The sequence below is a fragment of the Pseudophryne corroboree genome, chromosome 2 (genome assembly GCF_028390025.1).
Source record: "Pseudophryne corroboree isolate aPseCor3 chromosome 2, aPseCor3.hap2, whole genome shotgun sequence".
NCBI lineage: Eukaryota > Metazoa > Chordata > Amphibia > Anura > Myobatrachidae > Pseudophryne > Pseudophryne corroboree.
Genome location: NC_086445.1, coordinates 911333988 through 911358832, shown reverse-complemented (window position 1 = coordinate 911358832; position 24845 = coordinate 911333988). Strand labels below are relative to the sequence as shown.

At 48.8% G+C, this 24845-nt stretch overlaps 1 protein-coding gene across 1 annotated transcript in view; it reads right to left on the bottom strand.

Moving 5' to 3' along the window:
• Nucleotides 1-24845, bottom strand: part of SERPINF1 (serpin family F member 1) — a 132296-nt gene that overhangs the window by 16338 nt on the left and 91113 nt on the right. Inside the window, exons 2-3 of the mRNA XM_063956116.1 lie at nucleotides 14259-14341; nucleotides 396-576 (exon numbers count right to left, since the gene is read on the bottom strand). Of these exons, the coding sequence (XP_063812186.1) occupies nucleotides 396-576; nucleotides 14259-14333 (256 nt within the window). The 5' untranslated portion in view covers nucleotides 14334-14341. The remainder of the gene's footprint in view (nucleotides 1-395; nucleotides 577-14258; nucleotides 14342-24845) is intronic.

The following is a 24845-nucleotide window of genomic DNA, read 5'->3' as shown; positions in this document are numbered from 1 at the left end:
AACACTAGGCGATATCGCTCATGGATTGTATCGCCTAGTGTGTACACACCTGAAATCCTAAGAATATAGGATGTGGAGTTACTATGAAGGAGATATAGCACACCATCTAAAGAGAACAACTGGAGGCATTACCCATACAAACCAATCACTTTCTGCTATCATGTATCTAGTCTATAAATTGATCGCTATAAGTTGATTTGGTTGCAACTGGCAACAGCTCCACCTGTCCTTTTTGAGAAGGTTTAATACATCTCCCCTTATGTCTTATTACTCCTAAATTTATGTTTAGATTATATGTATGCTATGCGATTATGACAAGGAATTCCAGGTTTGCAAAATTATAAAGGTGGACTTGGCCCCATGCCATAAAACTATGGGCTTCTCTAAATACTCACCCAAGGAAAGACTGGAGAGCGCAGTGGCGATGGTCAGGGGTGACAAAAAGATATTGCTGTTTGGATTCTGGCTTGCTTGCGTGCGGTAAAGGTCATAGCCAAAGTTGGATGCAGAGGACGCAAGCTTGTTTAGTGGACTCTTGTAGAATGGATCTTCTTCTTCTACTTCAGTGGTGGGGACCTAAGACAAAACACAGGAGAGGTAACATAAAATCCCATGTAAATCACTTGTCCTTTGTGGCCAAATATATTATATGCTTCCATGTAGATAAAGGAGGAAGTTGGCTGTAATTTTTGCTTGAGAATGAATTAGAAATACCATGATAACGTATGCTTTCTTATCAGTAATAGGCTTATCCTATTTCAATTTGTCAGTTGTGTTGCCATACATAGAAATTTACTTTTAGACCCATTACAAAAACCACATTGAAGAGAAAACGAAAGCCTGTGTATTTTTATTTGACTCTTTATTCAGTTATTTTTTTACAATAAATGACACAGGGTTTTTTTAAACTGTTATTTTTATGTACAGAGAACCTAATTCATGTTTATACGCACATTCCTGCACAGCTGCAATTTTACAGACTATGAACTTGATAATCATCATAAGTGAAGCTGCCGACCAGAAAAGAATATAGCTGCCCAACAAAGCCATCACAAAGTCCTTAGTAACTGTGTGCACAGACGCAGCATCGACGCAATACCGAGAAACATCGACTCCCCGAGTGAGTATATGGCTACGCATGCTAGCTGTGACATTAGCGACGCTGGCACCATGTTTCTCTGCGTACATGATCGCAGCAGAAAGCAAATACACACCCCGAAAACAGCTGTGACCTGCCGGAGTTTTTTAAGCCTCTCCCCCACTACCTACCCCAAATGGGCCCTTCCTGTCAGTCAATCTACGTTAAATAATCTCACTACGTGTGGAATCGCAAAGGTACCTTTGCATGTGAGCAGTGTGATTGCAGCACGTGCTCAATCTGGCGATAATCGCTCAGTTGTGTGAATATCGGAATTGTGCATTGAGAATATTGACCTTGAATTGCTCTGTCTAGATGAAATGCTGCGTGTGCGTTTTTACACCAACACAGATGTCATGTATTGTTATAAAACATAGAACTCACACCAAATGATTTAATCCTTTATTTATTCCTGTATTGAAGATAGCAATAATAATAATAAAAAAAAGATTTACACAATGACACAGTCTGTCCCTTTCCAGGCCTCGGACCCCAAGCCGCCGGCTATGTAAGGCGCTCACCTTACCCACTTGGCCACGCAAGCCATCCGTCGCAGCAGTCACACCTGTTGAGTATGTGATGTTAAGCATGCGCCATTACGCCACGTACGATGTACAATACAATTTCAATAGCGGGCTCGGCATGCGGTGGCATTTAATAGAAGTGAATGATGGTGAGGGGGAGAGAGTTCAGCAGAGTACCCAAACATTATTGAACATGAATGGAACGCACGTTGTGAATGCTGAGCGTGCGTCTTTTAACCACAAAAGTTACAGTATGTGTGCCAGTTTGTGTCATTGTAACAGTAAGGTACACTACAGAGTCAAAAGCGGATTAGAGTCCAATGCAGCACCTGAATGTGATTGCCCGGCTTATCAGGGATCACCGTTCACTGTCACAATATTATTTTCAGTACTGTAGTTTTCGTCCACGGAGCATTCGCCACCCAGTGGTTAAACTGTGTATTGCATTGTGTGGATTCTTTTGTGGCGTACTGTAGGCCATGAAATGCTGGGCCTGGGATGCTCGAATGTAGCGCTATGAGCAAAGATGTAAGAGGACACTTAGCAAATCACTGTTTTGTGCTCATTTCTCTGTATCCACCTAAACTCTAATTTTATCAATTGGAGTACCATAAGACTCGTTCCTAAGGCCTCTGCCCTATCTCCTATATAATAGCCCAGATCTGTGACTCTGTGCCTGTGTGTATAACGATGGGCGTGGCTAGAAGCTCTCATTGGGTTAGCAGCAGTTCTATCACACCCAGTCCACAGCTGATTGGGCGAGAAACGCATTCCCACACATCAATGGGAGGGGCTCTGCCCTTTGGCCGCTGTGTGTTCCCAGAGCAGGATTAACAATGTGGCTGATGGCGCTGTAGCTCCAGGTCCACACCCCAAAATAGGCCCACTGCATCTGTAGCAACATACCCTCCAACAATTTACACATAAAAATAGCTACAAATTAGAAAAGGAGGCGTGACTACGGGTAAAGTGGCATGGCCACGCCCCTTTTCCTATACTTTCAATGGAAGTTTGGAGAGCCAAAAATCGGTACAGGCCATAAAAAAAAGGTCCTGTACCTGCCAAAAAGGTAAAGTTGGAGGGTATGCCACTGCATCTGCAGCAAGTCTGCAGAGGGGGGGGGGGGGGGGGGGGGGGGGAATCCTTTTACTGCAGCGTCCTATGTCTTGCTGCCAGTCCGCCTGCCCCCTCCGGCATTAACAATCCCCACTCCCTAGCCGCGGCGCAGGTGGAACAAAAACTGCTGCGGCCGCCGGCATAGATGTGTATGAAAGCGGCGCAGTGGAAGTCTTTCATAGCCTTCCCTGATCGCATACTCTCTGAGCCCCGAAGCCTTCTCTGCGCGTGATGTCACAGAAGTGCCTCCCCACCTCAGCCGCGCCCAGATCTCCAAAGGCCCTTACTCCGCAACACAGTACCTGGTCTGCCGGCCTGGAAGCCCCGAGATGGCTAATGTAACGGATAGAGTGGGTGATATCGCGGAGGGTAATGTTTGGACGCTGAATCAATGTAAAAGGTGACAGTGCTGTGAAGTGCAGTGGGTGTGCAGTGTCACTGACACTGCACAGTACTCTCACCTTTTACAGCGATTCAGCCAGTCAGTCAGTTCTGCCAGCCAGTCACTATTGTTAGCGCCAGTGTACCAACGCATCACATTACAGGGAAGTAGACGCACTAAATAAACTACAGCTCCCAGCAGCCCTTAGCGCCGAAGCATTCCGGTGCTAAGGGCTGCTGGGAGCTGTAGTTTATTGAGAGCATCCTCTTTCCTGTAATGCGGCGCGTTGGGACACCGGCGCTAACAATAGTGATTGGCTGCTGTGCGAGTCTCTGGGAGAGCCACTGCCAAAGGGAGGACAGCAGCTTAGCTGCTTCCAGGAGGAGAAGCATTACCCGCCCCTCCCCCACTCGCAGTACCTCCGGGCCCCATCTGCGGTACCCCCACACACACCCCTCCACCACCTGCTGTGGCTCCAAACCCCCTCCCCCACCCGCTCCTCCCCAACCCACGGCACCACCACCCCTCCCCCACCAGCGGCACCCCCACAACCGCTCCACCCGCAGTGGCTCCAGACCCCTTCCCCCACCCACGGCACCACTGCACCAACCCCACCTGCGGCATCCCCGCAATCCGCCCCTACCCCACCTGCGTCTCCCATGGACCCCTTCCCCCATCCGCGTCTTCCCCGCACCCCCCACTCCCCCAACCATAGCACCTATTAGGTGATTCATCAGGCCCTGTGTGCGCTGTTCACACCGTTGCAAGGGGCTACGACCCCTTAACCATCGCACGCCCTTTGTCTGTGCAATATTTAACCACTCACACAATTGTGATTGGAGGTAATACTCCATATAATGAAAATATTGCACGCCACAAGAACGTGCAAGGGATAAGGGGGCGTAGCCCCTTACAACGGTGTGAAGAAGGCCCGTAGGGCGCGATGAATCACCTAGTATCTATATAACTTCCCTTAGAAATAATATTTCTAACAGCCAATAGAAGTTGCCTAGCTGACATCTCTATCTTTGCTGACAATACAACAACGAACCTAGGGCCTGATTCATATTTGTACGTAAACCTGATGGTCTGCGCAGGTCAGTGGCAAACGCAGGATTTCTAGAGAGGGGTTTCCAAATGTAGTCCACAATCTCCCACTCTGCAGAACATTGGAGTAAGTGCAGGAGACTGGGGGAGCGGAAGAAGAACCTAGCAACGTCCCTTGACATTAATGTACACATTAGTCTTTTTATACACTGGATACTGTATGGAATACAGTATTAATATTTAAAACTTTAGATGGTCTATAGTATGGGCTGTATCAAACATTTACATTATATAAAGAAGTGGTCAGAAAAAGGTTAAACAAACTATAAAAGGATAAACAAACTATAAATAAAGTACACAACTATAGTAGAACCAGTACTGCACTTTCTAAGCACACATTCTCCCACCACATGGTAAGCTCCTGTCTCTTTTACCTGGTAGCTACTCTCTGGTCCAGAGCACGTAGTGAAGACTCAGATCCTCACATAGAGCAAACTTGGTAGAAGAAGTTGCTACCACTGGGCATGTGCAGTAGCTCCGCTCTGTTCCATAACCTGCATGATGTGGCAGCAGCTCTAGTAATCGTATTATATACTATTGCTACTATTGTCATAATATGAGAAACTTGCAGAGAGGACGGGGGTTTCCAGGCAACCAGAACACCCCCCCCCCCCCCCCCACCGCGTTTGCCTAGGCAGGTATAGAAAGTGCAGAACAGGTCATGTGATGTCGCGTGCAACCCCCATGTTAGCGGCAGAATGACTGTCATGCTGTGGAGTGTGGGCAGCATTCGGCACCGTTCTTCAAAATGAGGGTGTGTCACCCCCCCCCCCCCCCCCCCCACATTTTCAAGGCATGACGGGTCCAGGGTCTGTATCTTCAGACATAGACTTCCAGGACCCCGGTGTCCGGATCCTATGGCCAGCCTGAGTAATAGCGATGGTGACCTGAGGATGCATCCTCAGATGCAGCACTCAGATCCTCGCTAATGCTTACAGGAGCTGTCTATCTCATGCAGACGCCTCCTGCTGCATTAGAATTTTAACTACACGGAATTGCACAGCTGCTTCCTTGTGGCTGTGCAATTCCATACAAACATGAATCAGACACCTCATCCTCACTTACGCTGCCAATGTGTCACCCTTCACTTGGAACATGCTCTTTGCTTCCTAGATTCTGTTTCCAAATCCTGTTACAGATATCTAAGAAATATTCCCAGAATACACACAAATCTCACACAGGGTGCTGCAACATTGACTATTACAGTTGCCTCCTTACTGGTTTTCCCCTTAGCAGACTTTAGGGCCTTTCCATGTTGGAAGATCCCTCTCCTGGGACTATGCCTCCATAGACATAAAGTGGCTTACACCATCTGAGGTAAACCAGAGAGGCTAAACTCTGAAAACCTACGCTTTTTGGAGTTTGGTACATAGGGCTCAGACCAAGGTCCCAGTTTATCATAATGGGAACTGCATTCTGCAGTACTAATAAGCCTAAACATCCTAGTGACATTTGGTGGACCCCTTTGTTCTAAGTAAGCATTCGTTACCTCTCATACCAAGAAATAAAGACACGGAGACTTGAATTTGGCAGAAAAATTGCTAGCTATTTATTTGACCCTAACCATAGCAAACCTGTAAATGAAAAACTTTTATTAAGATGCCGAATCAGCCGGCATATGGTGGCAGAAAAAAGAACGGCTCTATTAAACTGACGCTAACCTTAAAGATGCTAAAATCAAAACCATCTTAATTTAACTAAAAACTATCAAAACGGTAATAGGTGCTAGCTCCACCCCCACAATGACTTCCCACCCGGAGGGGTGCCCATTCCGCTGCCTCCCGGTCGGGTGGTCGAGCGGCCAATAAGTCGATGGAAGTGAGTGCACCTAAACCAAATCAAACTGTCAATCACTACAGCTTACCATACAACTACAAACTGCCGTTCTTTTCCGCCAACAGCGAAAGACTCCTCCCCAGAGTCTTCGCACCGCCACCATAACCTCACCCTAACTCCTGCAACACTAGGAACAGATCCTCCAGGAAAAACATCATCCCCTCATTGGATAGATGCACACCATCAGGCCGAAAAAGGTGACTGTCTCGGAACCGAATCCTAGGGTGGCGAACTACCTTGCCTCCGTGGGACAGCACCCACTTCGCCACCGCCCCATTCACCTTCTTCCTGGCCTCATCAATTACGCGTCCGTCCGCCACACCTCGCCAACTCAATCTTGGCACCATCAAGGAGAACACCAATATGCAATTGGTCCATGCTGCGGCCACACTTGCCAGATCCTGTATCATGGCCCACCGCAACTCCAAAGATGTCCTCTTCCCCAAGTCGTTGCCACCTAGATGGACCACCAATACTCTAGGAACTCCATGCTTGCTGACCTGACTAACTAGCCTACTCCTCAGATCTTTCCACATCATTCCTCGCCATACAAGCCATCTAACTCCTTGAGCCCTAGGAAACCGCTGAGCCCCCGCCGAGGCTAAAAACCTTGTGGCCCAAAACACATACGAGTGACCCACCACCCAAACGGTCAAGTCATCAGCAAACCAACCTGAAGAGGAGGAAAAGGGGGTAAAATTGGTTACTAAAATCTATACCATAATTCAGTAAGTGCGTTAACCTGAAGGATCTGCCAAAAAGAAAAATTTTGTTTCCGAATATTGCAGAAATCTCGGCCTAGCCGATCTGCACGTGCTTCCAGCCAATTTGAAGCCGAACATGAACACACAAATGGGGAAATTGAAAACAAAATTAAGAAAATAAAAGGGGGGGGGGGGGGGGTAAAAAAAGGGGTAAAACATGTAAGAACTCAGCTGGAGGTGAAAGCTTAAAGACCTGCTGAGGGACTCTGATTAGAACAGATTAGCCGAATTGTGGATTAGAATTCAGTCCGTCAAGTCAGGCAAAAAATCGCAAAATAACTCCAGACCCCCGCTGCCGGCTCATGCCCGCAACGGCGAGTAGCTAATCCCTGAGTAGGATAAAACGGGAAGACAAACCAACGCACAACACCACAACGTACTGAACTGTAAACAACACGATAAACAACTGCAATGAAACAAAGCGTACGCGCGAGCCAACATCTCATGCAACGGGGCGAATATACCGTCTGTAACTTGACAACTTCCATCGCCCCACCGCCTGGATCTCGGCCATGGAAAAACCCGCCGCTGCAGCCGACGTCGCAGCCCCTATGCGGAAGGAATGCGTCCCGAACGCAGCGGGTGGAAGGCCCAAGCTCGCAAGACAGCGACCCAGCATCCAACGAAATTGATACTTCGTCACCGGCAGCCCATCATAATGCAGCAGCCAGGACCCCCGACCGTCGGGCCGTACTGCCTCATATTGTACTGCCAACCTTACCGGGCAAATGCTCTCATCAAGAGCCGAAACCAAGGTGACCCATCGACCTCTCCCCACTTGGTCCGTCTTAGAGCGACGCAATCTGCAAAGCAAGGACCTCTCACCCACTACCACGTCCCCGACAAGCATGCGCGAATCTGCTCGCTTAGAAGGCGCTACCAATTCCGAAACCCTAAAGGCCCCGTGGTAAGCCATTGAGAACGCCAAATCGAACAACAGCGACTCAAACATGGACGATGCGACACCTCCCACCGCCCTGATGACAGCCGGCAACAAGGCCGCGTCAATGGGCCGCCTCCTGTCAGGCGGCGTCGGCGCGACTCGCGCCCATCCTTTCATCGCCTTCAGCAGAATCCCACTTTTAGTCACGTCGGGGACGCCCTTTATTTTGCTGAAAAACGAAATCCCAGCCAAGTACCGGGCAACCACCGCTCTGGACCTACCCGAAACATACAGCTGCCAAATAAAAGAAAGCATCATCCGATGCCCGCTCTTACCTTGTGAATTCTGTCCTTGAACCAACTCCTCCCACTCGCTCCAGGCTTGCCTGTAAGCCGTAAGCGTAGTTGGCGCGACTGACCGCAAAGCTAGACCCTCCAGTCCGGCCCGATCACCTGCCAAACATAACCGGGACAATGAAAACCATGCTCGTCGGCCTCGGGCGCCAACAAACAAAATCTGTCCCACTGCCCTCGTGATAACGCGTCAGCAATTCCGTTCTCCAGCCCCGGCACGTGCTGCGCGCGGAACCACACGTTTCGACGTAGGCATGTCAACAACAACTGCCCCAGCACCCGCAGAACGACAAGCGACTTCGCCCTCTGGTTATTTATCGCATGCACCACGCCCAGATTGTCACATCTAAACAAGATGCTGCGATGAGCCAGCCGCTCGCCCCATACCTCCAGTGCTACCATAATGGGGAAAAGCTCCAGAAGCAAAAGGTCCTTAGTTAAACCTTCGCGATGCCATTCCGCCGGCCATGAGGCCGCGCACCAAGATCCCTCCAGATAGCAACCGAATCCAGAGGCACCCGCTGCATCGGTGAACAGCTGCAACCGAGCGCTGTCCACCATTGGAGCCTGCCATATACACACCCCGTTGAAGTCCTCTAGGAACGAGGCCCATACGGCCAAATCCCTCTTGATCTCTGAGTACAAACGCACGAAATGGTGTGGTCTGACACACCCCGCAGTCGCTCTTTCTAGCTTCCGGCAGAAAACCCTGCCCATCGGGATTACCCGACAAGCAAAGTTCAACATGCCCAGCAATGACTGCGCCTGCCATAGCGTGACCTTACGCGACTCCTCAAACCGGCAAATAGCGTCGCGGAGCTTCACCACCTTGTCCCGAGGCAGCCGACACGATCCTGCCACCGTGTCAATCTCAATCCCCAAAAAAGACAAACAGGAGGACGGGCCCTCTGTTTTATCCTCGGCCACCGGAACGCCGAAGTGGAAAAACAGCTCTCGGATGCTGAAAAGCAAGTTGCCGCACCGTGGCGAATTTGCCGGACCCGCGCACAGGAAGTCATCGAGGTAATGTGCTACCCCGTGACCCCCTGACGAAGACTCCACGCACCAATGTAGAAACGTGCTGAAACGCTCGAAAAATGAGCATGAAACGGAACATCCCATCGGCAAACATTTGTCGATGAAATACTCCGCTCCGATCCGGAAACCCATAAAACGGAACGAGTCCAGATGTAATGGCAGCAACCTAGAAGCGGACTCAACATCGATCTTAGCCATGAGGGCCCCAGTCCCGTAACTGCGGACCATCTCCAACGCTTCGTCAAACGACTGATACACCACCGAGCAATGAGCCGGCGGTATTGCGTCGTTGACCGACGCCCCCGACGGGTAAGAAAGATGCTGAATGAGCCGGAAAGCGCCTGGAGCCTTCTTGGGAACCACCCCCACTGGCGATATGACCAAGCCATCCATCGGGGGTGATAGGAACGGTCCCTCCATCCTGCCCAACCTGACCTCTTTATCCACTTTCTCCCTCAGCACTAACGGCAAGGTTCGGGCAGACTGGAGGTTCCGCTGGGCCCGCACGGACACCTCGCTCGCAACAGGCAAGCGAAACCCAAACTGAAAACCGGAAAACAAAAATTGTGCATCCTCCCTATTCGGATACCAGTCCAACCACCGGCCCATAGTTTCCAATTTAATTGGTGTTGGCGCTCTGCGGAGCGCTCCCGCCCGCGGCTTGCCTGGGGTAAGTTGGCTTACCCCGGGCACCCTGCCGACTGCCTTTGAAGCAGGAGGAGGCTGGGTGGGATCCGCCACACTGCAGGCATGAGTGTCGAAAACGACACCGTTTGCCGAAGGAACACGCCGCGTTGTTAAACGCGAAACATTTTCCTTTTGTGGTGGCTCGCCCCCCTGCGCGGACGCCCGACCTACCTGGCTTGGCCAATCCGCCGTCCGCGCCGGGCCCCTGGGCGGACGACCCTGCGCGGTGCCCGTCCGCCCCCGGCTTCCGGGGCTCCTCAGCCTGTTGCGAAGCCCGCGTGACCTTGAGCCAGACCTCGACGTCCTTGAACCCAAAATCCATGACCTGCAAACCGTCCTGCTTTTCCCTGAATTCCTGGTCGTACTTACGCCACTCCGAACCCGAAGACGTGCGCTGCATGTCATGCACGAGATGCAGGTACCGAATTACGTTAATGTGCTTGTTCGGCCTGTCCTCCAGGTAACATGCCGCGAAGACCCAAAACCCGGCCAGCCAATTATCGAAGGTACGGAATGCCTCAGCCCCGATGCCCTTCTTTGCGACCGCCGCCTTATACTCCCTCTTCGCGTCCTTCGTCAAGACGAACATGTCCACGAAGTCCCCTCTACGAATCTTCCTGCAGCAACTATCTCGCAGCCCCCGCATTACAGCAGTATATTCGCAGCGCACGACCCCGGGCAAATCGCGGCGCTTCTTGGCCCTACGAGCTTCCTCGCCCAGCCGCTTGCGTCTCTTACGCCTCTTCTGCTGGCCCGCTGCCCTCTTGGCGAATTTCGTCGCCCGCTTCCTCGCCCTAGTCGTGCTACTGACGTCGGACGCCTGCGACGACAGAGACGATGAAGAGGATGAAGAGGAAGAACTACGAGGACTAGAGCTCGTGGAGGAACCCGATACCGACTGCACCACCTCACCTGATGCCGCCGACTGCCCCGACATGGAATCCTCCGGCGTGGCCAAACCGACGTCATCCTCCTCGAACTCTGCCATCTCCTCTTCCCCGAGCTCCCCTGTAACAGAGAAAGAAGCGGAGGACCCATCCAGCACTCGCGGCGCATGCCGCGCCCTCCATGAGGGGGGCGTTGCCGCGGCGCGCCCCTGCGTGTCCTGCCCCGGACCCTGTTCCAATTCCGCAGCGGCCACCCCGAGCTCCCGGCAAGCGCGTGCCACACGCTGCGCCGCCGAAGCCCGCCGCCCGTCTGCTACCGCAGGCGCGCCGGAACTTACCGCCGCCCTCGGGGAGGCAGCCGCGGCTAGCGGCCCTAATGCCTCCACCATCGTGGCCAGGGCCGACGCCAGCGTTCCGGAGGGGTCGTGACCGCCCCAAAACGCGGCCCCCGGCCCCAATGACCCTTCAGCCGGGGCCCGCGCGCGACCGGCGTGAACCGGGCACCCGGTGCCCGCCGCCCCGGCGGGAAAGCGGAGGCACCCCTGTCGGTGCCCCCACTGCCCTCGCTCTCCTCTTCCGAATACGCCCCCCCCCCCCCTCTTGCGGATCGGAACTATCCGTCGCCGCTGAGGGGGGGGGGGCGCCGCGAGCCCATGCTGCCCGTGCAGCAGCCCTGCGGCCACTAACCCACTCCCTGTCCCCCGACCTCCCCCGCAGGCCGCTGTATTCCGGCTCCAGCGGAGTGACTTGGGGAGACAGGGAAACGTGCGGCGCCGCTCGCCGTGGGCACGGGCTCGCGTGCCTCCCGTGCGCGCGCCCCATGACCTCCTGTTGCACCCCGTTGTGCCACCCCCGCACGCCCCTGCCCGTCTCCTGTATAAACATTTGCCTTGCCTCTCCTCCCCCCCCGGTCCCTGCCGGACTCCGGCTGCCGGGGCGATATAGAGGGAGACAGCAGGGCTGGCGGCGCCGCTGCGCGCACACGTGCATGGCTGGCGCCGCCGGAGGAGAGCGTGGATGCGCGCGCACCTCGTGCGCGCGTCCCACCGCTCTCAGGCACCAAGCTCCCGCCTGCCGCCATTGAAGTACCCGCTGCGCGAGGCTCCGTACCCAGCCCCGCGCGGCGAGCAGCCGACCCCCGCCCGGCCTCTCCCCCCCGCCCGGCACTTACACTCGGCCGTGGCAGGGGGGGGATGATAGAGGCCGCTCGTGGATCCTCCGCCGGGAGCCCGCCGCGGCGCGCATGCGCACGCCCGCGGGCGCCGGACACCGCCGCTCCTTCAGCCGCTCCCGGAGGCGAGGGCCGATGCCCGTCTACCTCCGGGCGGCCGGACTGGACCCCCGGCCCCCCCCGACCTGGTCCGCCGTACCGCGCTCCCGCCCGAGCCCGTGGAGGCCCCGTCCCCCAGGCCTGCCACCCCTTCCCCCGGGCCAGCACCACCGCCATAAGCGCGGTACCGGGCTGGTGGCCCGGCGGAACGACGAGGGCGGGAAGCCATGTTCCAACAGAAATGCAGGGGAGCACTGTAAAGTACAGTAAATGCCGGGATGCAGGGCTTAAAGATATATACCCCAATTTAGAAAAAACCTAAATGCAACCAGGGAAACTGAGCTGAAAATGGGAAGTTCTGCACTGCAGCACTCACCCACACAAACAGGCAATTTCACCAACCAGAGAGAAACAAAATGGCCTATCCTTCCCTATATATACTAACCCTCCCATTTTTCCAAGGGCTGTACTTTCCTTCCAGCTAGGTCCACCCCTCACAAGATGTTTAACTCATTCCTTTCCAATGCTGTCAATTCTCTCTCCTTCTGTGAAATCTCCTGCATTAGACTGTTAGCACATAGCAACAATTCATAAAATTGTACAGAAACAGCTGTTTCTACATATTTTTATGAACACAAATGCTTGATAAATACATGGGCCCTAGTTGACCCATACATTCTATTTTGAATGCAGTGGCTAGACCAGAGGTTCCCAACTCAATCCTTAAGGCACCTTAACAGTCCAGGTTTTAAGGATAGAAAGCACCTCTTACTATGCTTAGAATTAAGGTGTGCAGTAAAGCCCCCCATATTGTGCACATGTGTGTACATTTAAAGGCAGAGACTCCTTCAGTTTGGACTAGTACCTCTCCCACCTGTCCTTGGGTGTTTTTAATTAGTATAGGGTCCTTGCATTTGCAATCTACATATTGAAATAAGCACTATGGGTTCAATTCAATGTGGATTGAATAGCGTCAGGAAGGAGCTTCCGAAGCTATTCAATTCAGCGAGATGCTTTCCCCGACTACAGGATTTCTTCTCGCACCCATCCGGGGGTGCGAACAGAAATCTGACAAAACTAGGTCTGCGATGATGTTCTGTGACCTAGCGCCATGCAAACAGCATCGAGGCGAAGCACTTTAGGCAGGGAATGCCCATTCTCGTGACTAAACACCCTGTTTAGTCCCTGAGTACGGGCATTCTTCTGACTAAGCATTGCGCTGAATTGAATAGCTCCAGGAGCTCCCTCCCAGCGCTATTCAAGCCACGTTGAAATGACCCCTATAAATGGTAAATTCAAGTAAATTTATATAATATGTCAATATTAGGGATGGGTTCAGGGCATGAGGGCATGTGGCCCCCTGGTTGGTGTGGCTAGGCTGTTTCGGGGCATCATTATTGTAATGATTTATGTTACACTTTTTAGCACTTATATTGCTTTTTACGTATGTAACACTTTTAACACCTTAATTACTACCTCTCACCTACAGTATATAACACTTCTAGCACTCAACTACTACTTTTTAATGTAACACTTACTAACACATAAACTGCCACTTCTTACTAGTGTGATGCCTTGGGGTAGTTGGGTTGTTGTGGCCCCGAGGGTCCTGCATTCTGGACTTGAACCTTAGGAATGTTAGGGACCCGCCTGATGAGGTCTCCTGGCCGTGGTACATGGGCCCATATTTTTGAGCAAAATTATGCTAAGAACCTCACTTTTAGCAGTGTTCTTAGTACTTAGAGTGTGCATCTGCACTTTCTCTTTTTTTGTTGTGCCAAGTCTCAGCATGGTTGCACCTCTTATTATGTTTAGAATAAGAGTGTGCAGTCTAGCTCCCCCCCCCCCCCCCCCACCCCCCACAGGTTTTAAGGATATCCATGCTAGAGCACAGCTGGCCTACTTCGTACCTCGCTGAAATTGATTTAACCACCCGTGCTCTTGCATGGATATAATTAAAACCTGTACTGTTAGGGTACCTTGAGAACCACGTTGGGAACCACTGGGCTAGACTGATCTTCCTCTAATTTGTTTTTCTGTTATTTATAAAATGGGAGAGTTATGACGCCCTTTTAATAAAACAAATGAAACAGTGTAAAAATCTTGAATATCTCTTTAATTCTGCGTTTTTCACTTAGCATTAGAAGCACCCAAGTGACACCACCCTTTGCCCTACAATGCATCTGTGATTTCTTACACATTCACTGATATTTGTCTTTGTTTACAATCCTGAGATACAAAATATTTATTGGTGGGAGATGTGAGTTTCTCACCTCCTCTTTAGCATCTTGAGAGCTGGTGATGGAGAAAATAGCTGCCGCAAGAATGACAACTAAGTACCTCTTCATAGTGAGACCTGTTAAAACATTAAAGTAGAACGTGTTTAGAGACACTGCAATAATAAACAAGCCCAAACAGAATGTAATCAATCTTACTCAGGTTTGTACAGTAGTTAAGATTTTTTGCTGTAACTCTTCAATTCCTTTCACAAATGCATTTTAAATAAGCGATTGTAGTCATAACATAAATCCTAATGGCTTGGAACAGATAGCTGTCATAGAAAGCAAAATTAAAAAGCTGGATGTGGGGATTGGTTATGCAGATAATTTGTAAACCACAATAATGTAAGGGGGTGAGGGTTTTTTTTTTTTAAATGACTATGCTATGAAAAATATGTATCCCTTCTTCCAACTTGAATCCAATTGTGGAACTGCAAGTTGATCTGGCAGTCCCAAAGCAGGTCTTACTGCTCCCCTGTGCAAGCCACCCCCCCGAACTCATGACATCACATGAGGGGGTGGATCCGCTGGCAAGAGAAGGTGGGGATGGCCATCGGTGGGTTACCATTGATGGGTAACCTTGATGGTGTGAAACCATCTGCAAGGAAACCATTAATGGTCACCACTGCTTTTCTATTCATTAAGCTATGGGCCAATCAGAGCCCGGGGTTGGAACTTCATGGGAGTGTTGAGGGGGAGCAAAGCTCTTTAACAGTGCGGGTTTTAGTGATATCCAGGCTTCAGCACAGGTGACTTAATTAGTAGCTCAGTTATTTTGATTTAACCATCTGTGCTGCACCCTGGATATCACTAAAACCTGCACTGTTGGTGTGCCTTGAGGACCGCGATTGGGAATGCCTGGTCTATGGCCATCCCTAGGAGAAGGTGGATTACTGCCTGTATGCAGATGGCTCTACACTTACTTACCAACTCTCTCTGATTGTCAGGGAGAGTGTCTGAAATAGTAGCATTCTCCCTGGGGTGGGTATGCGTGACCGGCATGGACACCCACGAGTGGGAATAGTCCCTGTTAGCATGCCGACTGTTGGGGCTGTAAGGGGCCGAGATTCCGGCATCGGTATTGTGACCGGCGGTCACGTAATTACCTACCCGATTCCCTGAAGAGTCCAGCAATCTACCTGATTGCACCTTACTACAGTACATACATGCCGACATCCTGGCTGCTCTCTCCGGGAGAGAGCATCCAGGTCGGCTCAGCAAGGGAGCGGGGCAGGGCTGTGACGTGAATAGGGGATGAGTGGGGCGGGGTTATCACGGCTCATCATTTAAGCCAAGCCCCCTGCACTGTAATGCTGCGATTATTGGCATTATACATCAGGGGGCGTGGCTATGATGACGCAGTTCAGCAAGAATTGTGTCATCGACTGCCCGGACCGCCCACTTGACTCACTAAGTGGGCGGCCGGGCAGGGGTGGACCTAATAATCGGTAGACTTGCCTGCTCTTCCAGGAGGCTGGGAGGGTCACCCGATTTTCGGGTGCCTCCCGCCCATTCAGGGAGAGTAGGCAAGTATGCTACAGTATGTAGCTGTTATATACAGTATTTGGATTAAAAAAAAAAAAGATTTATACATTTAAATGGGATCATCAGTCAACTTCCCTGCTCTGATTAGAAGGCGCAATGATCCCTATGGCTACATGGATTTTAAAATAAGATTTCTCATGGCCAATATATATGCCAGACTATGTAATAGCTGTGAGGCTGATTTATGTTTGTAAGTCAATTTTATGGCATGCCTCTCAGGCAGAGCACTACACGTGCACTCTACTGCTGCGCTCATGGGTGTTGCTTTCATAATCTCCCTGAAATAATTTTCCAAAGTAGTAAAGTACATGGTACATGACTGGAGCATCCATGCAGGGCTAACTGGATGCAGGATGCTGTTTCAAGTTCTATAGGGCAGTTCTGGTGCTTCCCCTTAAGACCTTGCACCCTGGGTAGCGGTACCGATCCCACATCCCTCTTTTCGGTCCTGCCCTCTGCTTTGGGAGATAGTTACCCCCTACTCATCCAGTAGTCAAATAGAAATTCTGGGCACCCTCCCATCCCCACACACAAACCTCCATGTGAGAACCTTAGTGTTTTTCTTTAATATGAGTATGATGATAGTACTGAAAACGTGCGTGGACAGGACTTCTATCAATTCCTAAAGCCTGAAATGAAGATGTTACTCTAGCACTAGAACATTTAGCTCCTTCTGCCACACGTTGGTAATGTGATAGCTGACTAATTAGTCTGAACGGTTTGGCAGCTTCACAGAGGTGAAAAGACAGATACATTGATCTTTTGTTTCCTGCAGGAAATGAAGAGTGTAAACACTAAACAGCCAAGAAAAGCACAAAACTGATCGAATAAAACCTACACAAAGTGTGATATGAAAACACAGATATTCCATAAGGAAACAAAGAAGGAGTAAGTGTGTGGTCTCAGCTAAATAATACAAGAGATAAATACTCCATGTGTATACCTGCACATGAATTGGTGAGATATTTCTATTGGTACAAATAAAGGTTTTATTATGTGCAGCCAGTTAAAAGAGATGTGGATGTGCCATTGCGTATCATGTTTGTGGTGCTGATTGCACAGTATTATGTGAGAAGCATAGCTTGGTTTTGTTGAGTCTTAGGGCCTAATTCAGACCTGGTCGCACGCAGGCTATATTTTGCACTGCTGCGACCAGGTAATCGCCGCCTACAGGGGCGGGGGTAAGCGCTTTGCAGGGGTGCGATCGGCTGTGCAGTTTCTGCAGAGCCCAGACTTTCTCAGCCGCTGCGACGATCTGGACAGGTGGTGACGTCAGGAATCCTCCTCCAGAACGGCTGGGCAGAAAATGGTGAGTTGCCGCCCACGAACGCTTTCTGCCTATCAATCTTCTTGCGATCGCTGGTGCGATCGCTTTCTTCGTTAGATTCGTTGCTGCCCGGAAGACGCGCCTGCGCATTGTGGGCCACACGCATGCGCTGTTCAGACCCGATTGCACGGCTGCGAAAAAATGCAGCGTGTGATCGGGTCTGAATGACCCCCTTAATCCTGTGGTTTTGGGTAGTTCCAAGTGAAGCCCCCCTCACACACACACACAAACACACACACACACACACACACACACATACAGCCCAGTTGTTTGGTGATTCACATGACATCGTATTTATGCTAATCAAGTGTCAATTGGGATAGCTAAACACTGTAGGTGCACATTGCAGGTATGTGTTGTTTTGGGGCAGACTATAATTAAACTTGTAGTTGGGACATCATAATTAATTTACACCCAACTGGCAATGCAGTGCTGAAAATGACTGCTTGCATTTACCATTCTCTAGGTGCCATGACAGAGCTTCCGATCTATTCCAGAGAATGGTTAGACGCAAACTGATAACCCATAGGCTACTATGTTATTCTGCAAGGGCTAATCTGACCGCTTTTGCAGTCAGAAATGGAGCGAACGCAGCAGATTTTGGAAATGTCTGTTGTGGCCCCTCCATCTCACATCCAGGGGATATTTACCTTTTGCAGAGAGAGCTTTTTATCAGACCTAGTAGTGATTGCATTTTTCACTATGAGAACATTTGTGCATTTGACTGAGCATTATTAATCACTGGAGTCCAACTCACATCAGCCCCTTAGTGTATGCCCATTTCCACCAAAAATGTTGACACATTTGATGGTTGGTGATTTATTTGTTGTTGTTCATGTCACTGTTTTGCCTGTCTTTTTTCTCGCACATTTAGCACCTGTTGCACGAGTCCCAGTGATGGGACAGACCCAGGCATGCTGAGACATTTCATTTGCAGCTGAACTGCAGACAGTGACTAGCTGACTGAGCACTATGGTACAACTACTTCAGCTGTTCTTTTCTAAATATTCACAACTATGTTGTTAAAACAAGTCTGTTGTACTGCTGACACACACAGTTTTTGTGTTTTAGTAGTTGATGTCATTTTCCAGTAACAAATGTTTATTTATTTTTATTTATTTATTTATTAACAGTTTCTTATATAGCGCAGCAAATTCAGTTGCGCTTTACAATTGGAAATAATGATATAACAAAACTGGGTAATAAGAAACAGTCATAGAGGTAGGAAGGCCCTGCTCGCAAGCTTACAATCTATAGGGAAATAGGCATGGATACACAAGGATAGGTGCTATCTATTGCATAGTTGTCTGCCAGATTGCAAAGGTTCTTGGTGGGCTGTATGATATGGTAACACAGCAATGATGAACCGGGGTCGGGAGGAAGGGATGAGAAGACATGTGAGGATAAGTGTGGACTGTGCTGAGTGGATGCAATTTGATAGAAAGGTTTATGAAAGTTATGTGGGTGGTTCTGGAATTTGATAAGCTTGCCTAAAGAGGGGAGTTTTCAGGGAACGCTTGAAGGTTTGGAGACCAGAGGAGAGTCTTATTGTGCGTGGTAGGGCATTCCACAGAGTGGGTGCAGCCCGATGAAAGTGAGTGGGAGCGAGTAATGAGTGTAGATGAGAGATGCAGATATTGTGAAGAGCGAAGAGGTCGGGTTGGGAGATATTTTGAGATAAGCGAAGTGATGTACGTTGGTGTAGTGTGGTAATAGCCTTGTATGTAAGTAAAAGTATTTTATATTTAATACGGTAAAATACAGATAACCAATGGAGAGACTGACAGAGCGGATCTGCAGACGATGAACATCTAGTGAGGAAGATTAGCCTCGCAGCTGCATTCAGAATGGATTGTAGTGGTGAGAGTCTCGTTTTGGGAAGACCAGTTAGGAGACTATTGCAATAATCAATGCGGGAGATAATGAGAGCGTGGATTAGAGTTTGAATCACTCTTGTTTCAAAACAGAAAGTACCAGGGATGGAAAACAGCCCTGGCATAGTACTGTGCGCGCGCCCCACAGGTACGCGCAGAAGACCAGGGCACATGATCATGGCAAATGGGGTCCTGCCAAAAGTCACGGGGGCCTGGCTGCGTGGCAATCCCCATCTCTCTGTATGTCGGTAGGCTGAGCACAGCGCCGGGAGGCAGAGCTACTCGGTCAGCCCCTGTTTCTGTGAGCCGGGCGGCCAAGCAGAGCTGCTTGGCCAGCCCCAGTTTCTCTGCAGTGCTGGACCGACCCATCGGGCATCAGCTCTTTTGGCATTTGCCAGAAGTGCCAGATGGGCAGTCCAGCCCTGCTAAGTACAATATCTTTCCAGTTCTCCACACTAGTTTAAATAGGCCAGTCATGACAAACTTCAATGTAATAAGTGTACACACTGCTGAGCACCCGAAAGACATGCTTCTGCTCACTATACACAAAGTTAATATTAATATTTCAATACATATTGGGAATGATTCTGAGTATGGAGAAAAGCAGCAAAAAGCAAGTAACTGTCCACCTTGATAAAACCATGTTAAGTTGACCATAATAAAGATTATGTTTCCATGGGTTGGGAACGGGATCCTGGCGGTCGGGATCCCGGCGTTCAGAATACAGATGCCGGGATCCCGACTGCCAGAATGCCAGCAGGGGGGCTCGCTGCACTCGTAACAGGTTCTATTCCCACTCTATTCCCACTCTATGGACACCCAGGAGTGTGAATAGCTGTGGCAGCGATGCCGGCATTCTGACAGTTGGGATCCCCGCGTTGGTATTCTGACTGCCGGAATCCTGACTGCATCCCGTTTCCAACTATCCAACTAGTTGGCTTGTTGGACATATATCTGGTAATGTATAGGAGCAAATGACAATCAGCCATTTGCTCCCAAACACTGGAAAATGGATGAAAACAGTTGTTCAAGCAAATTGGTTAAATCCTTTGTGGGAGATTTATCAAAGCTTGGAGTGAGATATCGCAGCTTGGAGTGAGATAAAGTGATGAGAGAAAGTACCAACCAATCAGCTCCTAACTGTCATTTTGCAGACCGTGTTGGACTGTGTAGCTCAGCCATGTTATGGCAGCATATAAGCCTCTGATTGACATCTGTATCTGCTTCCCCAGCCAGGAGTCGCAGTGGTATGCACTCAGGTTAGCTTTTTATAGCATTGCAGGCATGCCTAATGTCCTGGGTACTATTAACTATACTCACATTGGGATGAGACCACTTAGATTCCCTATTTGGGCATAAGTATAATGAAGCACATTAGACCACTAGATCTGTGATAGAACATTGTTGTGGCCTAGTGAAAGCTAGGTTCAATTTTCTTGGCAAATCTGGTGGAATTTTGTTGTACTCACCAAGTAAGATCTCAGACATTGTGCTCAGCTGTTGCTTTCAATATCATTTATGTTTGCAGTCACTTTCAGCTGATCATGAAATAAGCAATGGGCAGGCAGTGGGATTTGTTGCATCAGGCAATATAACCACAGAATGTAGGAGGCATATCAGGCTAAAGGCCCATATAGACGGGCCGATGCAGGAAGAGATGTGTGCTGAGCGAACCGCTCAGCACACATCTCTCCCGCCGCTCAGCACAGCGCGATCTGTGCTGAGCGTGCGGGGGGAGACGGGGGCCCGCTCACTTCACCCAGCGGGTGAAGTGAGCGACCCGCTAGATTGGCCTGCATGCAGCCAATCTAGCAGCAGCGATAGCGATGTGCGGGGCCGCGCATCGCTATCGCTGAGGGGGCTACACACGGAGCGATCATGCTGATATTCTAAGCAATCTAGTCAGATTGCTTAGACTATCGCTCCGTGCGTACCCCCCTTTAAAGTAATCAGAGAGCATTTTACCAGTAAGTATTATTTCAACCATTTTATTTATTATTAACAGTTTCTTTATATAGCGCAGCAAATTCCGTTGCACTTTACAATTTGAAATAACAATAACAAACTGGGTGATAACAGTCATAGAGGTAGGAAGGCCCTGCTCGCAAGCTTACAATCTATAGGCCATCACAACTGCTCTGCTTCCCCAGTACCCCTGTGGGCCAGTCCAACCCTGGCCTTGTGTAAATAGTACTTGAGTGTTTGTGTTAATATTCCATAGGTAAGTGCTTATTCAAAATATGTCTTACATAAATCCAAATTTAGAAAAATGTGTTATAAAAAGGTTATTTTATTATTTGTTAGTAAAATTTTAAATGTCACGTTCATCAAATAATGTAGTGGGGTTTAACACAAGGCTACTGCTGAAATTATTTAATCTAATTAACTGTACACCATCTACATTTACAGATAAACAATGTAATGCTAAACGTAAACATAGAATTTGAGGACAGATAAGATCCACTTTCCCTATGTCTGCCCTAACACATGCACATGCTTATACAATAGGGTTCATTTAGCATCAGGAACCAGATAGCCTACCTCTATAGTTTTGGATTGTGACAGGAAACTGGAGTACCTGGAGGAAACTCACATATGTGGAGAATATACAAACTCCAAACAGTTAGCATACCTCCCAACATGACCCTCTCCAGGAGGGACACAATGCTCTGCTTCTGGACTTTTTTCCTAATGTATGATTGCCGGCACCTGTGTTGAACAGGTTAATGGATAGGAAAGGTGTTTCACTACAGGTGATGGCAATCATAAATTAAGAGGGACGTCCAGGAGCAGAACATTGTGTCCCTCCTGGAGAGGGTCATGTTGGGAGGTATGAGTTAGGGTAGGGCCATGGTAGAAATCAAGCCCAGTGCTGTGAGGCAGTATTGCTAACCATTACACTATCCGTACTGCCCTAACTTCTGTCAAAATGTAGACACATATACCAATAAATTGCTACATAATCATACCAGTTGTTGCACATGATTTATAGCCAATAATCACACATTATTTTAGTAAAAAGTTATTTCATTTTAGTGTTTATTTTCCAAAACATTCCAAAAGTTGTACACATTGTTCTTTCAGAAAAACATGTAGCATAACTACAAAAAAAATGATAGTTTATGCTAACTATATAATTTTACATTATTTATAGCCTTCCCCAAGGTGCAACCCAGCGATCCCAGGCAGTTGCGACACACCTCTGGTGCGGGCTGTGCGCCTGGGTGGCGTCATTACAAGGTACTGGTGTGTGATGAGCTGCCTGTCGATGTGCTGGTATTAGGATCCGGTAAACGGGCCAAAAGTTGTGTTCCCAAAGTTAACATAGTAGCATTATGATCACCGTCAGGGACTTCACTCTGGGGGTAATTCAGACCTGATCGCTGCTGTGCGTTTTTGCACACTTGCACAGCGAACACCTACTCCCCCAGTAGGCGGCGACTATCTGATCGCAGGACAGCAAAAAAAACGCAGTCCAGCGATCAGGTCTGACTTACCCCCTTAATCCCTGACTTTTCAAGCAGACCTCTGCACTCAAGGTCAAGGCACAGTAATTCAACACATTCGGCTGCCACCACCCATGATAACATAAAAACAATGTGTCACGGGTCCCCAAACACCATTTTGACAATTTCGCACAAGGCTTAGCGATATCCATATCCACGCAGTCTGGGATAACGCTCCCTACATTGCCAATTTATAACAGCGTATTATTAATATCTTAACAATACGCAGCATTGTTATGTACCTACTGTTTCAGCAATTTATAACACCCAATTGCGCATAGGCTCTTCAAACAGACGTCCTCGCAGTACGGTGTAGCGCCCTACTTGGTAATTAGTCACAATTTATAGCATGCACTAAGCGGTCTAACTATCCCTTAAATGAATTGGGTTCTGGGAACATATTTGACAGATTAACAAAGGAATGCTTTATTTTTTTTTAAAAAAGGGATACAATGCTTATTTAGAAAAGAATGTTAACAATAAATAGTTACAAGATACATACAGGTAAGCAAACTTCAAATAAAGAGGACGAAAAACTTACAGAGCAACACGCAGCTAACCTGTCCCGGGGAGAAACAAAGAAATGCAGGGTAAATGTAGATTTAAAATTCAATGCGGCATTGATCTCCCAGTCTGAACATTGAACTATCTGTATCACACCTGGGTGAGGTCATCCACGGCCTTGCTGATTGGCTGATTCGCTAAATAATCTGACTTGCTCTTATAATTTATAACAAACATTCACATTTTGGGGCATAACTTCCCCCACAAGAGGATGATCTAAAAGACGGAGTCTCCATATTACTCTACTATTTTAGCAACCATATGATAGTAAACATCATGTGTTTGTGATATGGGATATTGGAGAGGTCTTATATTTTGGAAACAATGGGGGTAATTCAGACCTGATCGTAGCAGCAAATTTGTTATCAGTTGGGCAAAACCATGGGGGTTCTTCCGAGTTGATCGCTCGCTACCAACTTTTTGCAGCGCTGCAATCAGATAGTCGCCGCCTATGTGGGAGTGTATTTTCGCTTTGCAAATGTGCGAACGCCTTTGCAGCGGAGCGGTACAAAAACAGTTTGTGCAGTTTCTGAGTAGCTCTGGACTTACTCAGCCGCTGCGATCACTCCAGTCTTTTTGGTACCGGAATTGGCGTCAGACACCTGCCCTGCAAACGCTTGGACACGCCTGCGTTTTCACAAACACTCCCAGAAAACAGACAGATGACACCCATAAACGCCCTCTTTCTGTCAATCACCTTGCGATCGACTGTGCAAATGGATTCTTCGTTAAATCCATTGCCCAGCACCAATCCTCTTTGTACCCATACGACGCACCTGTGCATTGCGGTGCATACGCATGCGCAGTTTTGCAGTTTTAACCTGATCGCAGCACTGAAAAAAGTTGCTAGCGAGCGATCAACTCGGAATGTGCACTGCAGGTGTGGCAGATATAACGTGCAGAGAGAGAGTTATATTTGGGTGAGTCATTTTGCTTCTGTGCAGGGTAAATACTGGCTGCTTTATTTTTATACTGCAATTTACATTTCAGTCTGAACACACCCCACCCAAATCTAACTCTTTCTGCACATGTTATATCTGCCACCCCCCCTCCCCCTGCAGTGCACATGGTTTTGCCCAACTGCTAACAAATTTGCTGCTACAATCAGGTCTGAATTACCCCCAATGTTTCTTAAGATGAATACACATGGTGAGATTTATCTTAGCGATTTTGACTATATAGTCAAAATCGCAAGGAAATTTAGTGCAAACCGCAAGGTGTTAGCAACCTAGCGGTACCGATGCTATCCCAATGGGCAGACCCGCGGGGTCGGTATCGAAAGGCTAGATAGACTGTGCAGGCAAGTCAATCTGGACTATCTAGTACTAAAATATAGTAAAAATTGACACATAGGGGTAAATTTACTAAGGTCCCGATTTTGACCGAGATGCCGTTTTTTCATCAAAGTGTCATCTCTGTAATTTACTAAGCAATAATCACGGCAGTGATGAGGGCATTCGTAATTTTTTGGAAGTCCAACAAAAAAATTACGAATGAATACACCATCGGTCAAAACGCGGCTGTTTAACTATGAATCTCGGTAATTTACTAAGAAGTGCAAAGCAAAAAAAAAACAAAACACTGCCGTGAAAAATTACAACTCGTAAAAAAGTGCTTTAAAAAAACAGACCTGCTTTTTTTTACCGTGATTGTATAGGCATGCACGGATCCATGAGATCCGTGCATGTATATCAGTGGGAAGGGGTGGGAACTGGGAAAGTGATTATTTTCTCAAAAAAAATTGCGTGGGGTCCCCCCTCCTAAG